At 38.8% G+C, this 22,577-nt stretch overlaps 1 protein-coding gene across 19 annotated transcripts in view; it reads left to right on the forward strand.

Moving 5' to 3' along the window:
- The window catches only part of LIN54 (lin-54 DREAM MuvB core complex component), an 87,733-nt gene that overhangs the window by 22,463 nt on the left and 42,693 nt on the right, over window positions 1-22,577 (forward strand). For 8 of the 19 annotated variants that reach the window (XM_074039820.1, XM_074039816.1, XM_005554916.4 and 5 more), the window contains exons 2-4: window positions 2,735-2,787; window positions 8,640-8,763; window positions 17,192-17,334. Coding sequence is in view for 12 of the 19 variants with exons in the window: in XM_074039816.1 (XP_073895917.1) it covers window positions 2,767-2,787; window positions 8,640-8,763; window positions 17,192-17,334 (288 nt within the window). In the remaining 7 variants the exon portion in view is untranslated. Of the gene's footprint in view, window positions 1-2,734; window positions 3,451-8,639; window positions 8,764-17,191; window positions 17,335-22,577 lie in introns of all 19 variants that reach the window. The other 11 variants (XM_065545052.1, XM_005554913.4, XM_074039821.1 and 8 more) reach the window with 5 other exon arrangements.

Here is a 22,577-nt window from a genome sequence, read left to right on the forward strand (position 1 = left end):
GGGAGGGGAACAACACACACTGTGGTCTGTTGGGGGGTGGAGGTCAAGGGGAGGGAACTTAGAGGATGGGTCAACAGGTGTAGCAAACCACCATGGCACACATACACCTGTGTAACAAACCTACATGTTCTGCACATGTATGTCGGTTTTTTGTTTGTTTGTTTGTCTTTTTGGAAAAGTAGACTTATTTTTTCCCTGTTTTAAAACACCAATGGTAAAATTTAAGGGAATATAATTTTGGGATTAAGATTATTAACTGTGGCATCTTTTAAAAAAAATTTTTTTGAGACAGAGTCTCACTCTGTTGCCCAGGCTGGAGTGCAGTGGCACAATCTCGGCTCACTGCACCCTCCGCCTCCCGGCTTCAAGCGATTATTGTGCTTCAGCCGCCTGAGTAGCTGGAATTACAAGCGCCTGCCACCGCCACGGCTAATTTTTGTATTTTTAGTAGAGATGGAGTTTTGCCATGTTGGCCAGACTGGTCTCGAACACCTGACCTCAGGTGATCTGCCCACCTCGGCCTCCCAAAGTGCTGGGATTACAGGCAAAAGCCACTGTGCCCAGCCAAGATTATTAACTGTGGCATCTTAAAAACCTGAGCTGGAGTCCTGGCTCTGCCATTCACTAGCTATGTGACCTTAGGCAAATTAACCTTTCTAAATGACCTCATCTATAAAACAGAGATAATGATGATTCCCATCTCTGAGTTGTTGTGAGGATAAATTAAATTGTGTCATCACTGTTGTATAGTAAGCACTCAATAATGATGATTTATTTTGGCAGTAGTAGTATTTGCCAGTGCTAATAGTCATAATTTGCTACTTTTGTGTTAATTTTATATGTGTGGTGTATCTTTTTTTTTTTTTTTGAGATGGAGTCTTGCTCTGTCGCCAGGCTGGAGTGCAGTGGCACGATCTCGGCTCACTGTAACCTCAGCCTCCCGGGTTCAAGCGATTCTCCTGCCTCAGCCTCCTGAGTAGCTGGTACTGTAGGTGTACGCCACCATGCCCAGCTAATTTTTGTATTTTTAGTTGAGACGGGGTTTCACCATGTTGGCCAGGATGGTCTCTATCTCTTGACCTCGTGATCCACCCATGTTGGCCTCCCAAAGTGCTGGGATTACAGGCGTGAGCCACTACGCCCAGCCGGGTGGTGTATTTTTATATTTAAAAAAAGGGGGCTGAGCATGGTGGCTCACGCCTATAATCCCAGCACTTTGGGAGGCCAATGTGGGCAGATCACCTGAGGTCGGGAGTTTGAGACCAGCCTTACCAACATGGAGAAACTCGGTCTCTACTAAAAATACAAAAAATTAGCTGGGCGTGGTGGCGCATGCCTGTAATCCTAGCTACTTGGGAGGGTGAGGCAGGAGAATCGCTTGAACCTGGGAGGTGGAGGTTGCAGTGAGCCAAGATTGCACCATTGCACTCCGGTCTGGGTAACAAGAGCAAGACTCCATCTCAAAAAAAAAAAAAGGAAGAGAAGAAAGTTGCTGATTAGGTTCCTATGGATCTGATGTTCTCTGGGCAAATAACTCACTGCAATTTATTCTGCCATAAACATGATTTACTGTCTTTTATACATGAAGATAATAGAATTGATTCCTTTATTGGAAGTTCTGCAGACCTTTGGCTAAAAGTACCACAGCTCGAAGTTTTTCATAATTTGCTTTATGACTATTACTTTTTTTTCTTCATGGGGACTGGCTGTGCGTCTCTTAAATAGTTCTTTTAGACACTTTAAATGGCTGAGGATGGCCAGGCATGGTGGCTCATGCCTGTAATCCCGGCACTTTGGGAAGCTGAGGCAGGTGGATCACCCGAGGTCAGGAGTTCAAGACCAGTCTGGCCAACATGACAAAACCCTGTTTCTACTAAAAATACAAAAATTAGCCTGGCATGGTGGCAGGCACCTGTAATTCCAACTACTCAGGAGGCTGAGGCAGGAGAATCGTTTGAACCCAGGAGGCGGAGGTTGCAGTGAGCTGAGATTGTGCCACTGTACTTCAGCCTTGCCAACAGAGTGAGACTCCGTCTTAATAAATAAATAAATAAATAAATAAATAAATAAATAAATAAATGGCTGAGGAGGGTTTGAGAATCTTCTTTCCAAATAAAAGTTTCCTTGGTATGAAGCTAGTTGATCAAAGTTGGACCACAAATGCTGTTTGATCTGCAATTGCTGAGATGGATTACTCTAGAAACTCCTTTAACATTAATTTTGGTATTTAATGGATTTTTAAAATGGGATAGTACACTCATATTAGGACCTAGCTCATTGGAGATTTGAATATATTTTACAAAATGTTAATATTTAAATCTTTATTTCCTTGTGTGAATCAGCAGTTTTCAAGTCTGTCAATGAGAGGAAAAAAAACTGGGAAGAAATAAGATCAGATACGTCAAAGATTACAAGTTTTATTAGAGGGCATTAGAAAGGAGTTTCATGTGATTATGTGACTTAGTGTTGCCTGAGTGCGAGGTACTTGTGGATTGAGACAAGGAGAGTAAGAATGTTTGCTCCTAGTTTTGTGTTCTATATGACTTAGATTACAGATTCTTGCAGGTTGAAGATCTGTTAACATGATTTAGCCCAGATAAGCATCAGGAATGTTCTTCATTCAATTATATATCAATTTAAAAATTGTCATTTTGCCAGTTGCATTTTTCTTGGATTTTTTTTCTTACATCTTTTGAAACCTAGTAACTTGTTCATTTTTCAACTTTTATTACAGTGCCTGATCAACTTTCTAGCGGGAGAACGATCATGGAGGTGGTGCCAGCCGAGGTGAATAGTTTGCTTCCAGAGGAAATAATGGACACTGGTATAACTTTAGTGGATGATGATAGTATTGAGGCTGTTATTGTTTCATCCCCAATTCCCATGGAGACAGAACTGGAAGAAATTGTCAACATAAATTCTACTGGTGACTCTACAGCCACGCCCATTTCCACGGAACCAATCACAGTGTACAGTAACCACACTAACCAAGTTGCAGTGAATACCACAATTACTAAAGCAGATTCTAATACCACAGTGAAACCAGCTTTTCCAAGTGGCCTTCAAAAACTTGGTGCTCAGACTCCTGTGACTATATCAGCCAATCAGATTATTTTAAACAAAGTATCACAGACATCTGATCTTAAACTTGGCAATCAGACCCTTAAACCAGATGGACAGAAGTTAATTTTAACAACTTTGGGCAAGTCTGGTTCACCAATTGTTTTAGCACTACCCCATAGCCAACTACCCCAGGCTCAGAAAGTTACAACTCAGGCCCAGTCAGGAGATGCTAAGTTACCACCGCAGCAAATTAAAGTAGTTACCATTGGAGGGAGGCCAGAGGTGAAACCTGTCATTGGTGTCTCAGCATTGACCCCAGGAAGTCAACTGATTAATACTACAACTCAGCCCTCTGTGTTACAGACCCAACAGTTAAAAACAGTACAGGTAAAAGAAAAAAGGGGGCTTACTAATTAAAATGCATGTTAAAAAAATTTAACTGGTTCATAGTTGTGTTTGTAGGGTTACTAAATACATAGTTGTTACTGAATTCTTTTGAATGTTGTTTTACGTAATTGTGTGTGTGTTTTTTAAGTTTGATATGTCTAATGCTTATGAAAATTTTTACCAGATAACTTAGAAAGCAAACAGTTTTGGTTAAATTCCAAATTAGTATTTTATAGCCTTTTACTAATCTTAAAATGCATTTTATTCTTAGTGGTAGTTTGATTACAAGGATGTTTTGCTGGTATAAAGATGCCAGACTTGCTGCTGGGCTATCAAAAAATCATTTAGACAACATTGTTTTTTGTTTTTTTGTTTTTTTCCAGTTAACAGATGGCCAAAGGCTAGGTTCACAGAACTTTGTTGCTCTGAGAAACCCTCAGAGCCAGTAATAGTGCATGTTAGCCAACGTGTGCCTTTTATTTGGAGTTTACTATTCATTGCCATTATTTATGTTTGTACTATGGAAAAGACAGTGACATGTGATGGAAGATAACATGTAGGCTTTAGAGTTGTACCAGCTGGGTTTGAGTTGCCTCTACGTTATCCTACCAGTTATGGAAAACTTTTGTAGGTTACTTATCTTCTCTGAGTTTTTGACTTTTTCTTAAGAATACTTTTTGATCATGATGAAATGTGTAGTATAATTCTCAAAATATTGAGGATGTTTCATAATGGTACCTATTATTAGTATGAACAGGACCCTAAGAAAGAAGGTTACTGGAATATCTATTAAGTGATTTCCAGTTTATCAAGCCCAGATAGGCTTTCTTAGGCCACCACTACTCTTAGAAATGCGGTGATCGGCTGGGCATGATGGCTCAAGCCTGTAATCCCAGCACTTTGGCAGGCTGAGGTGGGCGGATTCCCTGAGGTCAGGAGTTTGAGACTAGCCTGCCCAACATGGTGAAACCCCATCTCTACTAAAAATACAAAAAATTAGCCGGGTCTGGTGGCGAGTGCTTATAATCCCAGCTACTCGGGAGGCTGAGACAGGAGAATTGGTTGAACTCGGGAGGCAGAGGTTGCAGTGAGCCGAGATCGCGCCATTGCACTCCAGCCTGGGCGACAAGAGTGAAACTCCATCTCAAAAAAAAAAAAAAAAAAGAAAAGAAAAAGAAAAAAGAAATGCAATGATCTAGTTATGACCAGGAAACAAAAATGTATCCTCTGTTTGAAAGAGCTATCTTTGAGAAAAAAGGAGAATGCATAGAAATAAAGGAAATGTATAAGAAGGAAGTAGGAAGGTTTTGGGAAACTACACTCAGCTGATACTAGAAGTAATGTTTTGGTTACTGTGTTGACAGTAGAATTAGAAACCACTTTTCATGGGCTTTGCATTTAAGAACTTTGTAGAATTTCTTAAATCTTATAACTTGCCTGTGTCCCCTTTGCTACTATTAAATGTTTAGTGCTCTTTCTTGTTCATTATTCTCACTTATCTATGACTTCCTTTTACTTCTTATTTTTGCTAAGAATCTCTTGGATGAGATATCCTATCAAGCATCTTGTCCTCAGTTTTGAAGCTGGTGTTGATTAGTTTACCAAAGTTTATTTGGCTTTGGCAATATGGATCATAATTATGTTCAAAAGAAACTGATACCAGGTGTGGTGGCTCACACCTGTAAGCCCAACACTTTGGGAGGCCAAGGTGGGCAGATTCTGTGAGGCCAGGAGTTTGAGACCAGTCTGGGCAACATAGTGAAACCCTGTTTCTACCAAAAATACAAAAAATTAGCCCGGCATGGTGGTGCACACCTGTGTTCCCAGGTACTCAGGAGGCTGAGGTGAGAGGATGGCTTGAGCCAGGGAGGTCTAGGCTGCTGTGAGCTGTGGTCGCACCACTGCACCTCAGCCTGGGCTATGGGAAGACCCTGTCTCAAAAATAAAAAAAAAAAAAAAGGAAAAGAACATAAATTAGAATGGCATTTTTTTTTTAAATTTATGAGAGCAAGGCATATGTGCCATTTCACTGACCAGTGTTGCTTGTCTCTATTATTTCTCTACTTTAATTCCCTAAGTAATGATGATAAAAGCGAAGACTGGGGTCTAATTCTTATAACTTGTTTTATTGTAACTTTTCTCTTCTGTTTTGTTTTTGAGAAAGGTCTTGCTGTCACCCAGTCTGGAGTGCAGCGTGTAATCTTGACTCACTGCATCCTTGACCTCCCAGGCTCAAATGATCCTCCCACCTCAGCCTCCCAAGTAGCTGGGACTACAGATGCAAGCCACCATACCTGGCCAATTTTTGTATTTTTTTTTTGTAGCGATGGGGCTTCGCCATGTTGCCCACGCTGGTCTCAAACTCCTGGATGCAAGCAATCCACCTGCCTTGGCCTCTCAAAAGTGCTGGGATTACAAGCATCAGCCACTGCACCCAGGCTACTGTTAGTTTTCTAAAGCCTGACTCTATTTAATAAAAAAGAATTCTATTTTAAAAAACACAGTAAAAACAAAAGAATTACATTTAGAATATTTTTTTACTTGTACGGTCCGTTATTTTTAGGCGTCTTAAGTCTTTCCAACTCAGAAGTAACCTACAAAGCTCTGAAGCACAAAAGACAAATTAAAAACTATGCATCTATATTTTTCCTTTTTCAACACCAGAATATTTGTTTTAGTATTACAAAGATTATATCATTTTCTGTTTTTTTTCCCCCTAGGTAGTTGTCAGTGTTCTCTTAAGTTTAATCAGAGTATTAAGACTGTTAGGGTATAGTTAGCAGGCAAGGGTGGAAGATGGAGGCCATCTTGAAAAATGAAGAAAAGACGTGACCTTTGAAGCCAGGGGCAGTAACAGAGGTATAATTATATGTAATAACAGATATATAAACACTTTCCCATGTTTCCTGTGCATAGTTTATAAGAGTAGTAAATAACTAGCAGTCTGGGACAACAGAACTCCTTACTAGCTCCTGAATCTATCCAACACAGTGCCAAAAATTACTTATATGTATTACTTGATGACATATTTTACTACCTTATTTGTAAGATTTTTTTTCATTTTTGTCTTAAGCTGCTGATTTTATAAACTTGTTAAAGTGATCTTTGATGCTTTGTTTTACTTAATAATTTTGTTCCAGGATACTTTAGAATTCATAGTGCAAAAAATTCATAGTTCTTTAATGGAACCAAAAGTTATTATTTTCAGCACCACTAAAGAAACATAACCACAAGGGCAAGATGAGATTGTGTATTTGAATAATTAATGTGCTTTTGGTTGTACTGTTTATATTTTTTTCCTCACTGATAAGTATTCATATATTCATGATTGTGAAAAATCAGTTTAAAATGGGGAAATACTTTAAGCCCATAATTGTTATAGCTAAGGTTATTTATTGTTAATACGGCTTTCTAAGAATAGCAATACTTCTACCTCTAGAGATCCTTAATATTATAGATACAATAGATACAATTTTGACTGACTTTAGGGTTTTAGGTCTGTAAACATACTTGGGAAATTTGTGTTTCTCTAAATTTCATTAGTTTTCTAGAGTATAATTATGGATTTATTTGAGTATGTTATAGTTTTGCAAGTTGGCTGTTTTTAAATACAATAATGGGTATCTTTTTTAAGTAATTTGTATCGTATGTACAGTTGGTTTTGTCAGTAATGTGTTCTGAGTATAAAAAAGTAATATATTGTGAGTATGTTGTGTTATTTAGTTTAATTTATAATTTGAGCACAAAGAGCTAATATTTGTCTAGTTCTGTGATCTATTATAGCTTCCGTTGTATTTCAGTTATTCACGTTGGTCATATATTTTCATTTGAGTCACTATTTCCTATAATAAATAGTACTTTTATGGTCTCAATTTTCATTGCCAAAAGATATAATTAATATTTAATGTTCTTCACACTCTAAAATTCTTTGATTTTTATCCTAGGTAAATTTCTTCTTTTAACTTTCAGAAGAAGCTGTGTCTTTGTATATGGTGATAATTGCAATATAAAAATTTGATAATTCGACACTCCTTGACTTGCGGAGAATTATAATTCAGGTCAACAGTGTGCCAATATATAACTTCAAGTTGGAGATGAATTAAATATAGATTCCCTCTTCAAGGAATTTAAAATATAGTAAACAGTTGCTGTAGCCCAGGAGTTTCAGGCTGCAGTGAACTATGATTGCACCACTGCACTCCAGCCTGGGTGACAAGATGAGATCCCATTTTTTTTTTGTTTTTTTTTTTTTGAGACAGAGTCTCACTCACTCTGTCACCCAGGCTGGAGTGCAGTGGTGCAATCTCGACTCCCTGCAACCTCTGCTCCTGGGTTCAAGCAATTCTCCTGCCTCAGCCTCCCGAGTAACTAAGATTATAGGCGTGCGCCACCACACCCTGCTAATTTTTGTATTTTTGTAGAGACAGGGTTTCACCATTTTGGCCCGACTGGGCTTGAACTCCTGACCTCAAGTGATCCTCCTGCCTCAGCCTCCCAAAGGGCTGGAATTACAGGCGTGAGCCACTGCACCTGGCCCGGGACCCCATCTTTAAAAGAAGAAAAGTATAGTACCTAATAGTTTAGTAAATAATATTTCACAGCTGTTGCCCTTAAAATAGTTTTTGTTCTACCAAATTTTTCTGTTTTGTACCCTAGGGCTTTACCTTACTCAGTTCTCCCTTAATCTACTCCTCATATTTAGATCTAAAGTTGAAAATCTAGTCATAAGCCTACCTTTAATGTGTATGTATTTATATTTTGCATCCAAAGGCCAATGTAATTGCATATATAGGTGGCTTCGTCATTCGTACTATACTTTCTTTACTTACTCTTTTTATTATTGAGTAATTTGTTATTTTGAACAAGAATATTACTGTGCATAGTTTTATTTTTTCATTAAGCATTATTAATTTTGTTTTCATCATATGCATATCCAAGACATGAAAATAAGGAATTGTATTAAAATGCAAAGGTATTATTATATATGGGATTAAGGATATGATCATATTTATCTTTTGATGAATGTCTGCATTTTAAATGTTCTTAACATTAATATTAATACATAGATATAGTCTGTTAAGTGTGAGTTGGTTTTACATGTACTACTTTGTATGAATCTTTGGTATAATTTTGATTTAATAGGCATTTTATAGAAACAGATGGTCTTCATAGTTATTTATATGTTTCAGATTGCTAAGAAGCCTCGAACGCCAACCTCTGGTCCAGTAATCACGAAGCTGATCTTTGCAAAACCAATTAATAGTAAAGCAGTTACAGGACAGACAACTCAAGTTTCACCACCAGTCATTGCAGGTTATATTTCTTTATAGTTTATTAAGCTAAATATTTATCTTCCTTTTAGATTTAAAAAGGCTGTTCTGCCAACTTAAAATGTTTTAGTGTAATGAACATAGCTTATTATTATAAACCAGACTAGTTAATAAGAAATGTTTGCTTCAAGCAAAATGCCTTATCTGAAAATCAGTTCATTACTTTAGTCTCTTTAGTTTTTGGTAGAAATTTACCATGATACTAGCAAAGTCTCAAACTCCAATAATACTAGCTAATATTTATATAGTGTTCACTGTGTGCCAGGCGCCATTCTTAGCCCTTTACATGTGGTGACTATATCATTCCCCAGCAATCCTATGAGGTAGGTACTAATAACATCCCCATTTTGCCAGTGTGGAAGTGGAAGCACTCAGCTAGTAAATGGCTGAGCTGGAATTTGAACCCAGGCAATTTGACTCTGGAGCACATATGCTAAGTTTAATAAATTTAAATTAATATACACAAGAGTATAGTATTTCATGGTTTCTGTTTGAATTTTTGGTTTCACTATTTTAGTATACTCTATATGGAGTTATCTGTAAACAGAAAATTGTCACAATGATAGTAATTACTTAAGTGATAACAGAATTTTAGCTGAATTACTTTTATTAGAACACTCCTTAGTGTAGCCCAGTTCTCTTTTATTTTATACTTTAATATGTGTCATCACCAGTCACTATATCACCTCAGAAATCTTGACTTCAAGTGTTCGTTCTCTTTATTCTTTTAGTTTACTTGCCTTTCTACTCCCAATCCAGCAATTGACTTTGAAATTTCTGGTCCATTTATTTTTCTCCTTTCTCAATAATCATTCCTTTCCTGTCCTCAAATTCTTCCTTCCTCAAGATGAAGTCCATGACCCATCCTATTGCTCTCTTGTAGACACCATTGATTCTCTTTTTCCGGTCTCTTTCTCTGATGGCTTGGCTAAGTCCAACCCTCCCTTTCCTTGTTTGGCTAGCAGCTCAAGGTTTTTAGAGAAGAATCACACAGCCATATTGATCTTTAATCCAGAGCCATACTAAATGACTCTTTAACTAGTTATAGGATCATTTCTAATTTCTACTGTGCTAAAGGCTTATATGAAAGCACTTCTGGATGGTAAACTTTTGACTAGAGACTTTCATATCCTAATTACCCATCCCTAGACTGTGTATTCTTGATGAGGGTACTCAAATATTAACTGATCATTCCTAGCATGTATATTAAAACCATCTGTCTTTTACAACATAGCGGTAGGCAACTCGGAAGTCAATGGCAGTGACTTGTCATTTTCCTGAGGCTTTGATTTGTACGTGGGCTTGATTTGTATTTGTATGTAGAGAGGCTTCTCATTTTAGCTAATGAGAAGAGATGGAAAAATTGTAATGTGAAAGCAGTGTTAGGTGAGTGACTATTCTCTTTCTCTTGGTGCTCAGTAGAGATTTGTGACAGTATAGGAAGCTGATGTCTTGAGACATGTCGTGGGAGGCAGATGTGGCCCCAAAGAAAAGACTGGAAAGGGTTTGGGTTTGGAGCTGGTTTAGGAAGTGGGCTGCAATTGGCTATAAGTAAGCAAGGGTTGGAAGTATTGATTAAAAAGAAAACACCAGTCCCCTTGGAGATTTTGTATAGGTAGAGGGGCTTAACCAGGAGTGTTTTAATGGGATATTCTTTACTGTTTTGAGTCTCTGAAGAGACTCTGAGAGAGTCCCTGAAAAGTTTTAGTTAATGGGAAGGAGGAGGTATGGGTTGTATGGTACACAATTGTAGTGTTTGAGGAAGTGTCTGAATGAATTTTTGGTTAATGTCAAGAGTTCACCCTATCATAGACATTTGTATATGTCATTGCTTGGTCTTTGGGTTGTTTATAATGTGTTGCAGACTGATTGTAACTTTATTTTTTAATTGCACACGGACTTAATAGCCCTACCAGAATACATAGAGATATACTTCTGTAAAATTTTACTAGCATTGTTGGCATTAAGTTCAGTTTGGATAGATAATTTCTACTTTTAACTGGTTCTTTATAACCTTTAAAAATTCATATATGCTAAATTTTAAACCATCCAAGTGCCTTTCTGTTGAATTGTATCACAAGGAGATTCCATCATCTTTATGTTTACATTGCAGCTAAGACTGCAGTCTTTTTCCATGCAGCTAGTCTTTATATTGCAGCTAATGCTTTTTTTTTTGAGACAGTCTTGCCCTGTTGCCTAGGCTGGAGTACAATGGCACGATCTTGGCTCACTGCAACCTCCGCCTCCCGGGTTCAAGCGATTCTCCTGCCTCAGCCTCCCGAGTAACTGGGATTACAGGCGCCCGTCACCACAACCAGATAATTTTTGTATTTTTAGTAGAGACGGGGTTTCACCATGTTGGCCAGGCTGGTCTCGAACTCCTAACCTTGTGATCCACCCGTCTTGGCCTCCCAAAGTGCTGGGACTACAGGCATGCACCACTGCGCCCTGCCAGCTAATGCTCTTTCAAAGTACCTTGAGATTTTTTTTTTTAATGGTTTTTGGGCTTCTCATTAAAGATGACTATCTTTTTCTGTGTTTCAGTCAAGATGATTTTTTATTTGTATATAAGTGAGTTTTCTAAAATGCATATCTGAACTTGTCACACCCTTGCTTAAAATTTTCTTGGCCTTGTTCATTTCTTCAGCTGGACCCATCAGGATTAAGTTCAAATGCCAGTGCTTTCTTAGCATTAAAGGCATTTATGATCTAATGCATGCCTTTTTATTTTCACCTCCAAAATAGTAGCTCCAAACCTACTGATTTAACTTATTGTAAGAAATCACCAAATAGATTGAAACTAAGTTGTAGGACTAAGGGTCTTGGCAAAGTTCCTTTTACATGGAATGCCTTTCTTTGCTGTTCCTCGCGGCTGACTCATTCATTTTATCTCTTAGATTACCCGTGTCGGAAGTTTTTGACTTCTAGGTTTAGTCAGGTATTCTTTCTCTGATCATTTCCTATTTATTTCCATAAAAATTGGTTATACTTACCAAGTACTTATCTTAAACTTCTGATAAATTTCACACTGGCTTTCAGTTATCCATTAGTCATACTACATTATAAATGTTGGTTTTCTTGTCTGTCTCCCCATAACCCTTATAATTTTTCATGATGGTAGTTTTTTTGTTTGTTTTTGTTTTTTTGTTCATCATCTAGCTCTCTCTCTCTTTTTTTTTTTTTTTTGAACGGAGTTTTCGCTCTTGTTGCCCAAGCTAGAGTGCAATGGCGCGATCTTGGCTCACTGCAACCTCCGCCTCCCGGGTTCAAGCGATTCTCCTGTCTCAGCCTCCTGAGTAGCTGGGATTACAGGTGCTTGGCACTATGCCTGGCTAATTTTTTGTATTTTTAGTGGAGACGAGGTTTCACCATGTTGGCCAGGCTGGTCTCGAACTCCTGACCTTAGGTAATCCTCCCGCCTCAGCCTCCCAAAGTGCTGGGATTACAGGCATGAGCCACTGTGCCTGGCCTCATCATCTAGTTCTTTTAAAAAACTTATTTTTAAAAAATTGTGGTAAGATATACATAACATAAAATTTACCATCTTAACTTTTTTTTTTTTTTTTGAGATGGAGTTTCACTCTGTCACCCAGGCTGGAGTGCAGTGACATGATCTTAACTCACTGCAGCCTCTACCTCCCAGGGTCAAGTGATTTTCCTGCCTCAGCTTCCTGAATTGCTGAGACTACAGGCATGCTCCACCACATCTGGCTAATTTTTGTATTTTTAGTAGAGAAGGGGTTTCACCATGTTGATCAGGCTGGTCTTGAACTTATGACCTCAAGTGATCCACCCGCCTCAGCCTTCCAAAGTGCTGGGATTACAGATGTGAGCCACTGCACCCAGCCTCATCTTAACTGTTTTAAGTGTATAGTTCATTGGCATTAGGCACATTCACATTGTTATACAACCATCACCACCATCCCATCTCTAAAACTTTTTCTTTTTGCAAAACTGAAATCTTCTACCCATTAAGCAAAAACTCCTTATTCTTTCTTCCCCAGTCCAGCATCTGGCAACTAGCATCCCACTTTTATCTCTCCATGGTTTTTTTTTTCGAGACAGTCTGTCACTCTGTCACTCAGGCTGGAGTGCAGTGGCATGATCTTGGCTCACTGCAACCTGTGCCTTCCCGGGTTCAAATGATCCTCCTGCCTCAGCCTCCCAAGTAGCTGGGATTTAAGATGGAGTCTCAGTCTGTTGCCCAGGTTGGAATGCAGTGGTACGATCTTGGCTCACTGCAACCTCTGTCTCCTGGGTTCAAGTGATTCTCTTGCTTCAGCCTCCCAAGTAGCTGGGATTACAGATGTGTGCCATCACGCCTGGCCAATTTTTGTATTTTTAGTAGAGATGGTGTTTCACCATGTTGGCCAGGCTGTTCTCAAACTCCTTACCTCAGGTGATCTGCCCACCTCAGCCTCCCAAAGTGCTGGGATTACAGGTGTGAGCCACCATGCCCATCCATTGCCCTTTTTTTTTTTGATTGGCTTATTTCACTTAGCATAATGTCCTTAAGGTGCATTTGTGTTGTAGTATATATCAGAATTTTCTTTTTAAGGCAGAATCATGTTCCATTGTAGTTATGTATGTACTGTATTGATGGTTCTTTTATCTTGTTTCTCTCGCTCTTTCACTTTCTCCTCTGTCTCCACCTCCCCAGAACCTAGCACAATTTTTGACACTTTTTTTTTTTTTTTTTTTTTTGAGATGGAGTTTTGCTCTGTTGCCCAGGCTGAGTGCGATTTCGGCCCACTGCAAGCTCCGCCTCGAGGGTTCACGCCATTCTCTTGCCTCAGCCTCCTGAGTAGCTGGGACTACAGGCGCCTGCCACCACGCCCGGCTAATTTTTTGTATTTTTAATAGAGACAGGGTTTCACCGTGTTAACTAAGATGGTCTCGATCTCCTGTCCTCGTGATCCACCCGCTTTGGCCTCCTGAAGTGCTGGGATTACAGGCGTGAGCCACTGTGCCCGGCCCCTATTTTTGGCACTTTGATGTAGTTCTGTGAAAGCGTATTGTTGCATGAATATGTATATCATGGAGGTACTATAGTGATACAGTAGGAGCTATTGGGAAACTTGGGTTTTTAGTCATGGGTCTTCTATTGATTTTCTCTGTGATCTTAGGTAAATACATTATTTTGTTCATCTTAGTTTAGTAAAATGTAGATACCAACCACCTGACAAGACTTGAGGTAGTTCCATGAGATAATAGAGGTTCCCATTATCGCAGCTGTCATGGTAGAAGGTTGCTTCATGGGAGCAAGCTTCATCACAATGTGAAATTAATCTCTTATAGAATTTGGCCTTACTCAAATATTCTAGCTTCCTGCCCCAGCCTATCCAGTCTGTGGCTTTAAGGAGTGTGTCTCTTTTGATTCTTGGAGAATACCTGACAACAGAAATTGATTTCAAGGTGAAATTATGTAACTTGCATGCTTGCTTGAATCTGTGGAACTAAGGATAAATAGGGATTTGGAGGTTAGATTAGATCATCAGAAATGCCATCAGGATAAAAGCCAAGTGGACCCTCAAAAAGAGTAACTTGAATTTCAAAGGATATCAAGGTTCTTGGGAACATTGATGAAATCTAGAAATATTTTGGTAGAAATGACCTGCTTTATGAGTATGTCGTTCCCATTTATCATTATCAACATAATTTATCCTTTTGCTGTCGTCCAGATTTTCAGAAGCAATCTCTCTCCCTGAAACTCAACAGCTGATGTTTTTCTTTATTCATCCTAAGAGTTAATATAGTTGCAATTATAAACGGAATTTTTAAAAAATATAGGCCACAAAAAGAAAGTAAAAGTTTTATTACTTTTAGTTTTGTAATTTATATTGAAGTTTTTGTTCCTGTTTTAAGTGAATTAATATTAAGTTGCCTTTTTCTGGTATCAGTTATCCTCAGGAATTGAGGATTTTCTATATGAATTTTTTTTTTTTTTTTAAGAGGGATTATTCCTCTTGTTGCCCAGGCTGGAGTGCAATGGCGCAATCTCAGCTCACCGCAACCTCTGCTTCCCAAGTAACTGGGATTACAGACACATGCCACCACGCCTGGCTAATTTTTGTAGTTTTAGTAGAGATGGGGTTTCACCATGTTGGCCAGGCTGGTCTCCAATTCCTGACCTCGTGATCCACCTGCCTCGGCCTCCCAAAGTGCTGGGATTACAGATGTGAGCCACTGTCCCCGGCTCTTTATGAATATTATCTGAAAGATGCGTAATTCCTAACAAATATGAAATTATAGCAGTGGCTATAAATATTGAATATTTTATGAAACTGTGTCTTTACTGGTAATTTATTTTCTTAACATAATGGTTGTTGGGGCTTCACACTTATCCCACAAGTATTAGCTTTGGAAACCAGAATAGACAAACATATTACTTTAGACAGGCTCGATACTTTAGAGCAGCTCTCTAAACATTTGATGTAGATTCATTTGGTTTATTTAGAATTGACTTTATGTAGTTATGATGTATTCAGGTTTTTTAAAAACCTGGCAGAATGTCATTAAAATTAATCTATATACTACAAAGAAATTTTGAAAATTGTATTAAAAATACTTAAAAAATTCATAGATGGGGAAAAAACTTGATTCACTTTTTAAAAAAGAAACTGTGCCAGCCTAGGCAACATGACAAAACTCCATGTCTAAAAAAAATTTTTAAATAGCTGAGAATGGTGGCATGTGCCTGTGGCCCCAGCTACTCAGAAGGCTGAGGTGGGAGGATCATTTGAGCCCAGAAGATCGAGGCTGCAGTGAGCTATGATCACACCACTGCTTTCTAGCCTGGGTAACTGAGCGAGACCCTTGTCTCAGGGAAAAAAAAAAAAAAAAAAAAAAAAGGCATACTTTAGCATTGTTATCAGGAAAAATGGCCCAGAAGCTGCTAAGCATTAGTTCTTTATTTTTGTCTAAAGTGAAAGTCCTTTCTTTCTCTCTTACCCTTTCTCCCTCACTGTCATGCTCTCTCCTTCATCTCTATAGCTGGATCTATGAGTTTAATCATAGTATCTAAAGGTTAGAGCAGATTCTAGAGATAATTTAGTTATCAATCTTCTCTACTTCTTAGATGCTTGACTTTCTTCTTTAGCCAGTGTATTTGATTATCCAGCATCTGCTTGGGATACCTTTAGTGACTAGAAACTCACTTGTGTTGAAATAGTCATTTCAATTGGAAATTTTTGTTAGAAGTTATTTCTTAGTGCTGAGCTGAAGTATTTTCTGTTTCTCTGCATTTGATGTGATACAGATTGGTTCTAAGCCTTTAACCTGACAGCCTGGATTAGTTAGGATAATCTTGGTTTTTCTGCCAAAATAATCTCCAAATCTCTGAAGGGTAAAAAACCTGTTTTTTTAAAAATTCATACTTCATGATTATCTATATGACCATTGTGGGTTCAAAAAGTATCTTCTCTTCATAGTCACTCAGGGACACAGGCTAACCGAGGAGCTGCCATCTCAGATGGTGGAAGAAAATAAACTTTGGAAGGTCTTGCATAGGCAGTAATAAATGTTATGACCCAAGAATGACACACATCACTTCTACTCATAACTCATCTGCCAGGAGTAGTGTCATGACTCTAACTACAAGATGGGGTGGGAGTGGTAGGAAGTGCAAGTGCAGTTCTACCATGTGCCCAGAATGGGAGAAAGCTGGAATACTTGGTGAATGGGAATAATGGCTATCACACAGTCTTCAAGAATTTGAAGATCTGTTATGTCTGTAGTCTCTTCTTGCCTAGGATAAAAATTCCTGATATTTCAACTCAATATAATATGATTTTCAGTTCCCCAAGCATCCAGACACTAGAGTTTTTCATTGTTTCTGAAGGGTCCTATCCAGAAGGGAACGCAGTATGGAATCTGGCTGGGGTGGATAGAAAAAACATTTTTTTAATCCTGTTTGGCTGTCTAAAATCAGATAGTATTAAATCTGTCAGTGTTTAAATTAGTCCAGTAACTATCTGTTTTATAAGTGTGGATATCAGTTGTACCTCCATGGCTTAAGTTCAAATGGGAAGACAGCTATAGATAGTAGAATACAGAGATGGAAGTTTTAAGACTTGGGTTCATGTCCTGACTTTCAGGAGCTGTGTTACACAGGGCACGTTGCTTAGTTGCCCTGAGCTTTCTCTCTGATGGATATAGCAACAGTATTGATGAACACATGAGTTAAACTGTTTTTGTAGAGTTTAATGTAGGCTAATATTAAGTATTGCTAAGAAGTAGTGTTTTGTTTAGTTCTGCCTAGGGTTACCACAGTTCATTAGTGGCTCATTAAGTGTTGAACATGAAATGACGAACATACATTCTGCAGTCCTTGTGAGTGTAGAGCATCATCACATAAATTTTTATACTATTATTGAAAAAAGTCAAACTGATGTGCTGCCTCTCATTTGCAGGTAGGGTTCTTTCACAGTCTACTCCCGGAACTCCATCAAAGACCATAACAATATCTGAAAGTGGTGTTATTGGATCAACTTTAAATTCTACAACACAGACACCAAATAAAATAGCCATCTCACCTTTGAAATCGCCAAATAAGGTAAAAAATCAATTAGCCACAAATACCAAATATTGTGGTTGATGCCTTTATTTTCTTACTAGTCACTTCAGATACTTCAGTTTTAATACATTCCCAAGCAAGTAATAGGCATTCAGTGAAGACTGGATTAATTTAGTAATCAAGGATGTCTGACAGATTAAAAAACTTACTTTAAACACATAGTAATCATTTTGCATGTGAATATGATTTCCATAGCCCATATGAATGTGGGTACAACAAAATCTTTTGAATAAAGTCGATAATGTAGGTGTTTAGTTCTTCTTTAGTTAATATTTTAGCAAAATTACTGTATTTGTGGAAGGTACATATAGACTTAACAATATAAATATAAAATATTGAATGTAACTTTAAAAAAATGGAGATCTGAACTTCTGCTTGGTAACAGGACCCAGAGTACTAGAAATTGCCATCAGATGCTGGTAGCCATATTATCAGTGTTGTTTAAACTTGAGTACATTTTATTGGAAGCATTCAAATGCTTTCTCATTTTGTTGTCAGGTAAAGTAAGTCATCTAACTCACTTTCCTAAAACATACAGTTGTTATTATACCAGCATAACATTTTGAAAAAGATATGTTTTAAAGGACATATTATTCAGATAGAAAGCCAAACATTATTATTCTGTCAGGTTTCACGCTTGTGACTCTGGAAACATACTGCCCTTTGCACCTGCTTTCTTTGATTTGTTACTGTTCATAAATAGAACAAACATTAAACATTTGCCTTACATTTTTTAAAAGTCTGGGTGTTGGTTTCTTTAATGAACCTTGAATATAATGTACAAATATGATATCTCATATAGTTTATTAAGGTCAAATTCTTCCTTCATAAGGTTGCCCTAAATCGAATGAATTTGGCAGAAATTTGAGGGTAACTGTGCCATGCATAGTGATAGGCACTGGGGATAAAACATGGATGAGGTTTTTCATTTCAAGGAGTTCAATAAGGTAGTTACATTAAAAATTATCCTACAGAATTACAGTGGTCACAGATGGATTAATGACTGCTGTGTGTTTGGCAGGGAAGGTTTATACAAAGGAGCTTATTCTTGAAAGGTGTTAACCTTAAAGGTGGGTTGGACTTAGCTCTGGATGAGCAGAAGGGGCTTTCAGGATTGAGGTGATACTTTACATAAAGGTGTAAAAGTGTGGCCTTTCAGGGAGCCTCACTGATTTTTGCAGCGTGAGAGCCGAGGGTGCTAAGGTTAGATGGGACGTTTTCATTGTCTTCAGGGGAGTTTGGACTTCTGTGACTTCTCATTGCTTCTAGGACAGTGATTCTCACCCTTATCTGCTTATTGGGATCACCTGGAGAGGTTTAATAAATATTGATGCCTGCTTCTCATCCCCAGAGATTCTGTTTTCATTTCTCTAGACTTGACCTGGTACCAGGATTTTACAAAGCTCTCTAAGTGATTCTACTGGGTAGCCTAGATTGGGAACCACTGCTATAAATAATACGAAATTTGCGTTTTTAAAAATACGACTCTTGTGGCATTATGAGAGATAGTTTGGGGGAAGGTAAGCCTGTATTGTGGGAGAGATCAGTTAGGTTAGTGATTCTCAACCTTGGCTGCAGTTAGTACTGAGGACCTCTTGAGAAAACTAATGGCAGGCCCCTACCTGACCCCATTTAAGTCAGAATCTCTAGGCTGGGGCCTGTGTGTTAAATTTAATCTTTTAAAAGTGTAGGCCAGGGTAGAGAATCACCAAGAGATTATTACAGTGCTTCATGTTTGAACTACACTAGTAGCTCAGGGGCAGGAGAAAGAGATGTGTTGAAAGAGGTTCAGTATCTTAGGGGGAGAATCTAGGATGACTCCTGTATTTCCGACTTGAATAATGGGGTAGATGGTAGCCCTGTGGACTAATTTGACTGGTATATAGTTTATACCTGATGACATATGAATAGGAACTGGCTTTATTGTTTTCCCATCCTTGACTTTAGACCTGCCATATTGGATCTTCCTTTCTTGCCTTTTGGCAAGATTTTACACTTAACTGTAAGAACAAGCTTGTTTTATTTCGAGACCAGCCTGACCAACATGGAGAAACCCCATCTCTACTAAAAATACAAAATTAGCTGGGCGTGGTGGCGCATGCCTGTAATCCCAGCTACTTGGGAGGCTGAGGCAGGAGAAATGCTTGAACCCGGGAGGTGGAGGTTGCAGTGAGCCGAGATCGTGCCATTGCTCTCCAGCCTGGGCAACAAAAGCAAAACTCCGTCTCCAGAAAAAAAAAAAAAAAAAACAGAAAAACAAAAACAAGCTTGTTCTGGCGATTAAAATTCACAGGTGTGAAATGCACAGTCAAAAGCTTACATCCAGTTGAAAGCTTATTTACCTCTCAGGTGAGATCTAACCATGGCTCAGGGATCTGCGGTGGAGAAGAGGCGCATGATCTGTTTCTTCACTCTTCAACCTCCTCTCCCTTTCTGATTTTGTCTTCTGATCAGAAGGAAGATTAGAGGAGAAAGGACAAGGTTTTGTTTGACTGAGACTATTGTACTCCAGCTTCTGGTGCCTTCTGTGTAACAGGTGTCCAAATGTAGACTTACGGAGATGTTCACTTAGGATGGTTTTTTGGAACCCTCCTGTGGGCTATGTCCACATTGCCAAGTTCCCTGTCAGGGGTACGGTGTACCCTCCAGCTGCCTTTTGCAGCCTCCCTTTAGCTCTTGATTCCTGTAGTCTACGCCTGGCACTCCTGAGTGCCTTTACTCCACAAGGTACATGGCTTTGGCAGGGTTCCATCAAGATGTCTTAGCCCTTCTGCAGCATCTGTGTGGCCAGTGGGAAACCTCTACAACCCAGTGGTAAAAGTGCAGCTTGCCCAACTGCTGTCCTCTAAATCTTTGCCCTACCATTGTGACAGCTGCAGCCATCTTGCAGAATTTTCCAGGCTGGGACCAGTTTCTGTGTTCACATATTCTCTGAATAAACTCTTGAGGCTATCTGTCAGGTTATCCCAGGAACTCTCGCTGCATTTAGTTCTGGTGTTTAAAACAAGATACAGCTCAGTTTCTTTTTTTCTTTTCTTTTTCTTTTTCTTTTTTTTCTTTGAGATGGAGTCTTGCTCTGTCACCAGGCTGGAGTGCAGTGGCGCCATCTCTGCTCACTGCAACCTCCGCCTCCTGAGTAGCTGGGATTACAGGCATGTGCCACCACACCCAGCTCATTTTTCTATTTTTAGTAGAGGGTCTCAATCTCCTGACCTCATGATCCGCCCGCCTTGGCCTCCCAGTGCTGGGATTACAGGTGTAACAGCTGAGTTTCTTTATCTTAATAAGTTGATAGCCAAAAAAGATTCAGATGTCAGGGCTGGGTCTAGTGACTCATGGCTGTAATCCCAGCACTTTGGTAGGTTGAGGTGGGCAGATCACCTGAGATCAGGAGTTCGAGACCAGCCTGGCTAACATGGTGAAACCCTGTCTCTACTAAAAATACAAAAACTAGCTGGGTGTGGTAGCACATCCTAGCTACTTGGGAGGCTGAGGCAGGAGAATTGCTTGAACTGGGGAGGCAGAGGTTGCAGCGAGCTGAGATTGTGCCACTGCACTCCAGCCTGGGTGACAGAATGAGACTCTGTCTCAAAATGTAAACAAACAAAACCAAAAAACCCCAAAGATTCAGATATCAGTTTCTCCTTGCAGTTGTCACCTAGTCTGTCTCAGAGGTTTTTTTTTTCCTTTCCCCTCACTGAGATGTAAAGCCCTGGCATTCTCCATGTTTGCAAATTTTCTTCTATCTTTTTTTTTTTTTTTTTAAATAGGAGGTGGATAATAGGGATACCATCTTTTGGTAAGTCTGGCATGGATGTCATTTTTAGAGTGTGGGGGAGTTTGTCATTTTTCGTTTAGCTTTGCGGCCTCACTTCAGCCAGATTCTGAGATAGTAGAAAGTATCCCATCCTATCTCATACTAAAATATAGCAGTACTATAGGCTTGGGCAGAGAGATGTTTTTAGAACTTTTTTTTTTTTTTTTTTTTTTTTGTCATTGAAGTACCCACGGATTATCTAGATGAGGATGTCCATTGTGAAACTGAATGTAGGCAGTGACTGAAACTATGGATATAGATGAAATCATCTGGGGAGCATCAGATTGTATGTAGAGAGAAAAGAAAAGCAGGACTGAACCATAAAATATTAAGTGTTAGTAGAAGAAAAGGAGCCAATGGGAGAGAGTAAATGATAAGGGAGGTAGTAGTAGAAACTAAACAAAACGTGAAGGGAGGATGATTTCAAAAAGGATATTAGACCCCAATTTCAAATGTCAGAGAAAAGTCAATTACGAAAATGACTAAAAAGTGAGGATTTGCTGGAGATCTCCTTGTTTCTACTGATAGAGGCCAAAAGGAAAGCTGAACCACTCACCCTTCCCTACCCACCAGCACTCAACATTCTGACCACTATCTGCCTTGAGTCAGTTGAGACTCCTCTCATTATTTATCTTTGTTGATACTGGGTACCCTCAACCCCCCGACTCTTAGATCACCTTTCATCTCCTGAATCTAATCTCCTTAAGGCTCTTGCTGTCTTCTGACCCCGTTTCCACCCATGCCTCTCTTGAAATCCTTCCACTGTGCCTTCTCGGGAGTTCATAATCAAAATAATAATTCCCTAAATTCACCACCTTTTCATTGAATGTTCCTTTTATCTCCTTGCTCTAATGGATACCTGGGTCTCCCTGAGGACACTGCTTCTCCTGCAGACCTATTAAGTGATGACTCTTTCTCCTTCAGCTCTTATACCTCTGGCCTGGAAGCCTAGGTATTTCCCGTGATTATTCTCTTTACAATTTCACAACGTTTTCACCCCTCCTCCAGCTTTAAATCTAATGTTACTAGGTTTGTTTTTGGGAAATCAAGCATGGCTAGTGTTTTCTCAATTTATATTGTAGTTGTCTCCTATTGCAGGACAGATTTCTTCCATTATATTTATTTTCTAAAGTAATCCTCAGTTTTCTTCAATATTTATTAGATATACAACTAAGCATTAAACTAATAAAAATGTGATTCTGCTTGGTTTACTTTATTCTTGGTTAGACAATGCTGTTATCTTTTACTTTAATGTGACTTTAATGTGACTTTTGTAATCTTATTCTTAGACTTTCAGTATCATTTTTTACATGGCCCTTTTCAGTTTATCTCAGAAATACAAGATAGCTTTCTTCAAAATTTTTCTTTAAAAAAAACATTATTTTTTCTTGAAGACGGAGTCTCA

The sequence above is a fragment of the Macaca fascicularis genome, chromosome 5 (assembly GCF_037993035.2).
Source record: "Macaca fascicularis isolate 582-1 chromosome 5, T2T-MFA8v1.1".
Classification (NCBI taxonomy): domain Eukaryota; kingdom Metazoa; phylum Chordata; class Mammalia; order Primates; family Cercopithecidae; genus Macaca; species Macaca fascicularis.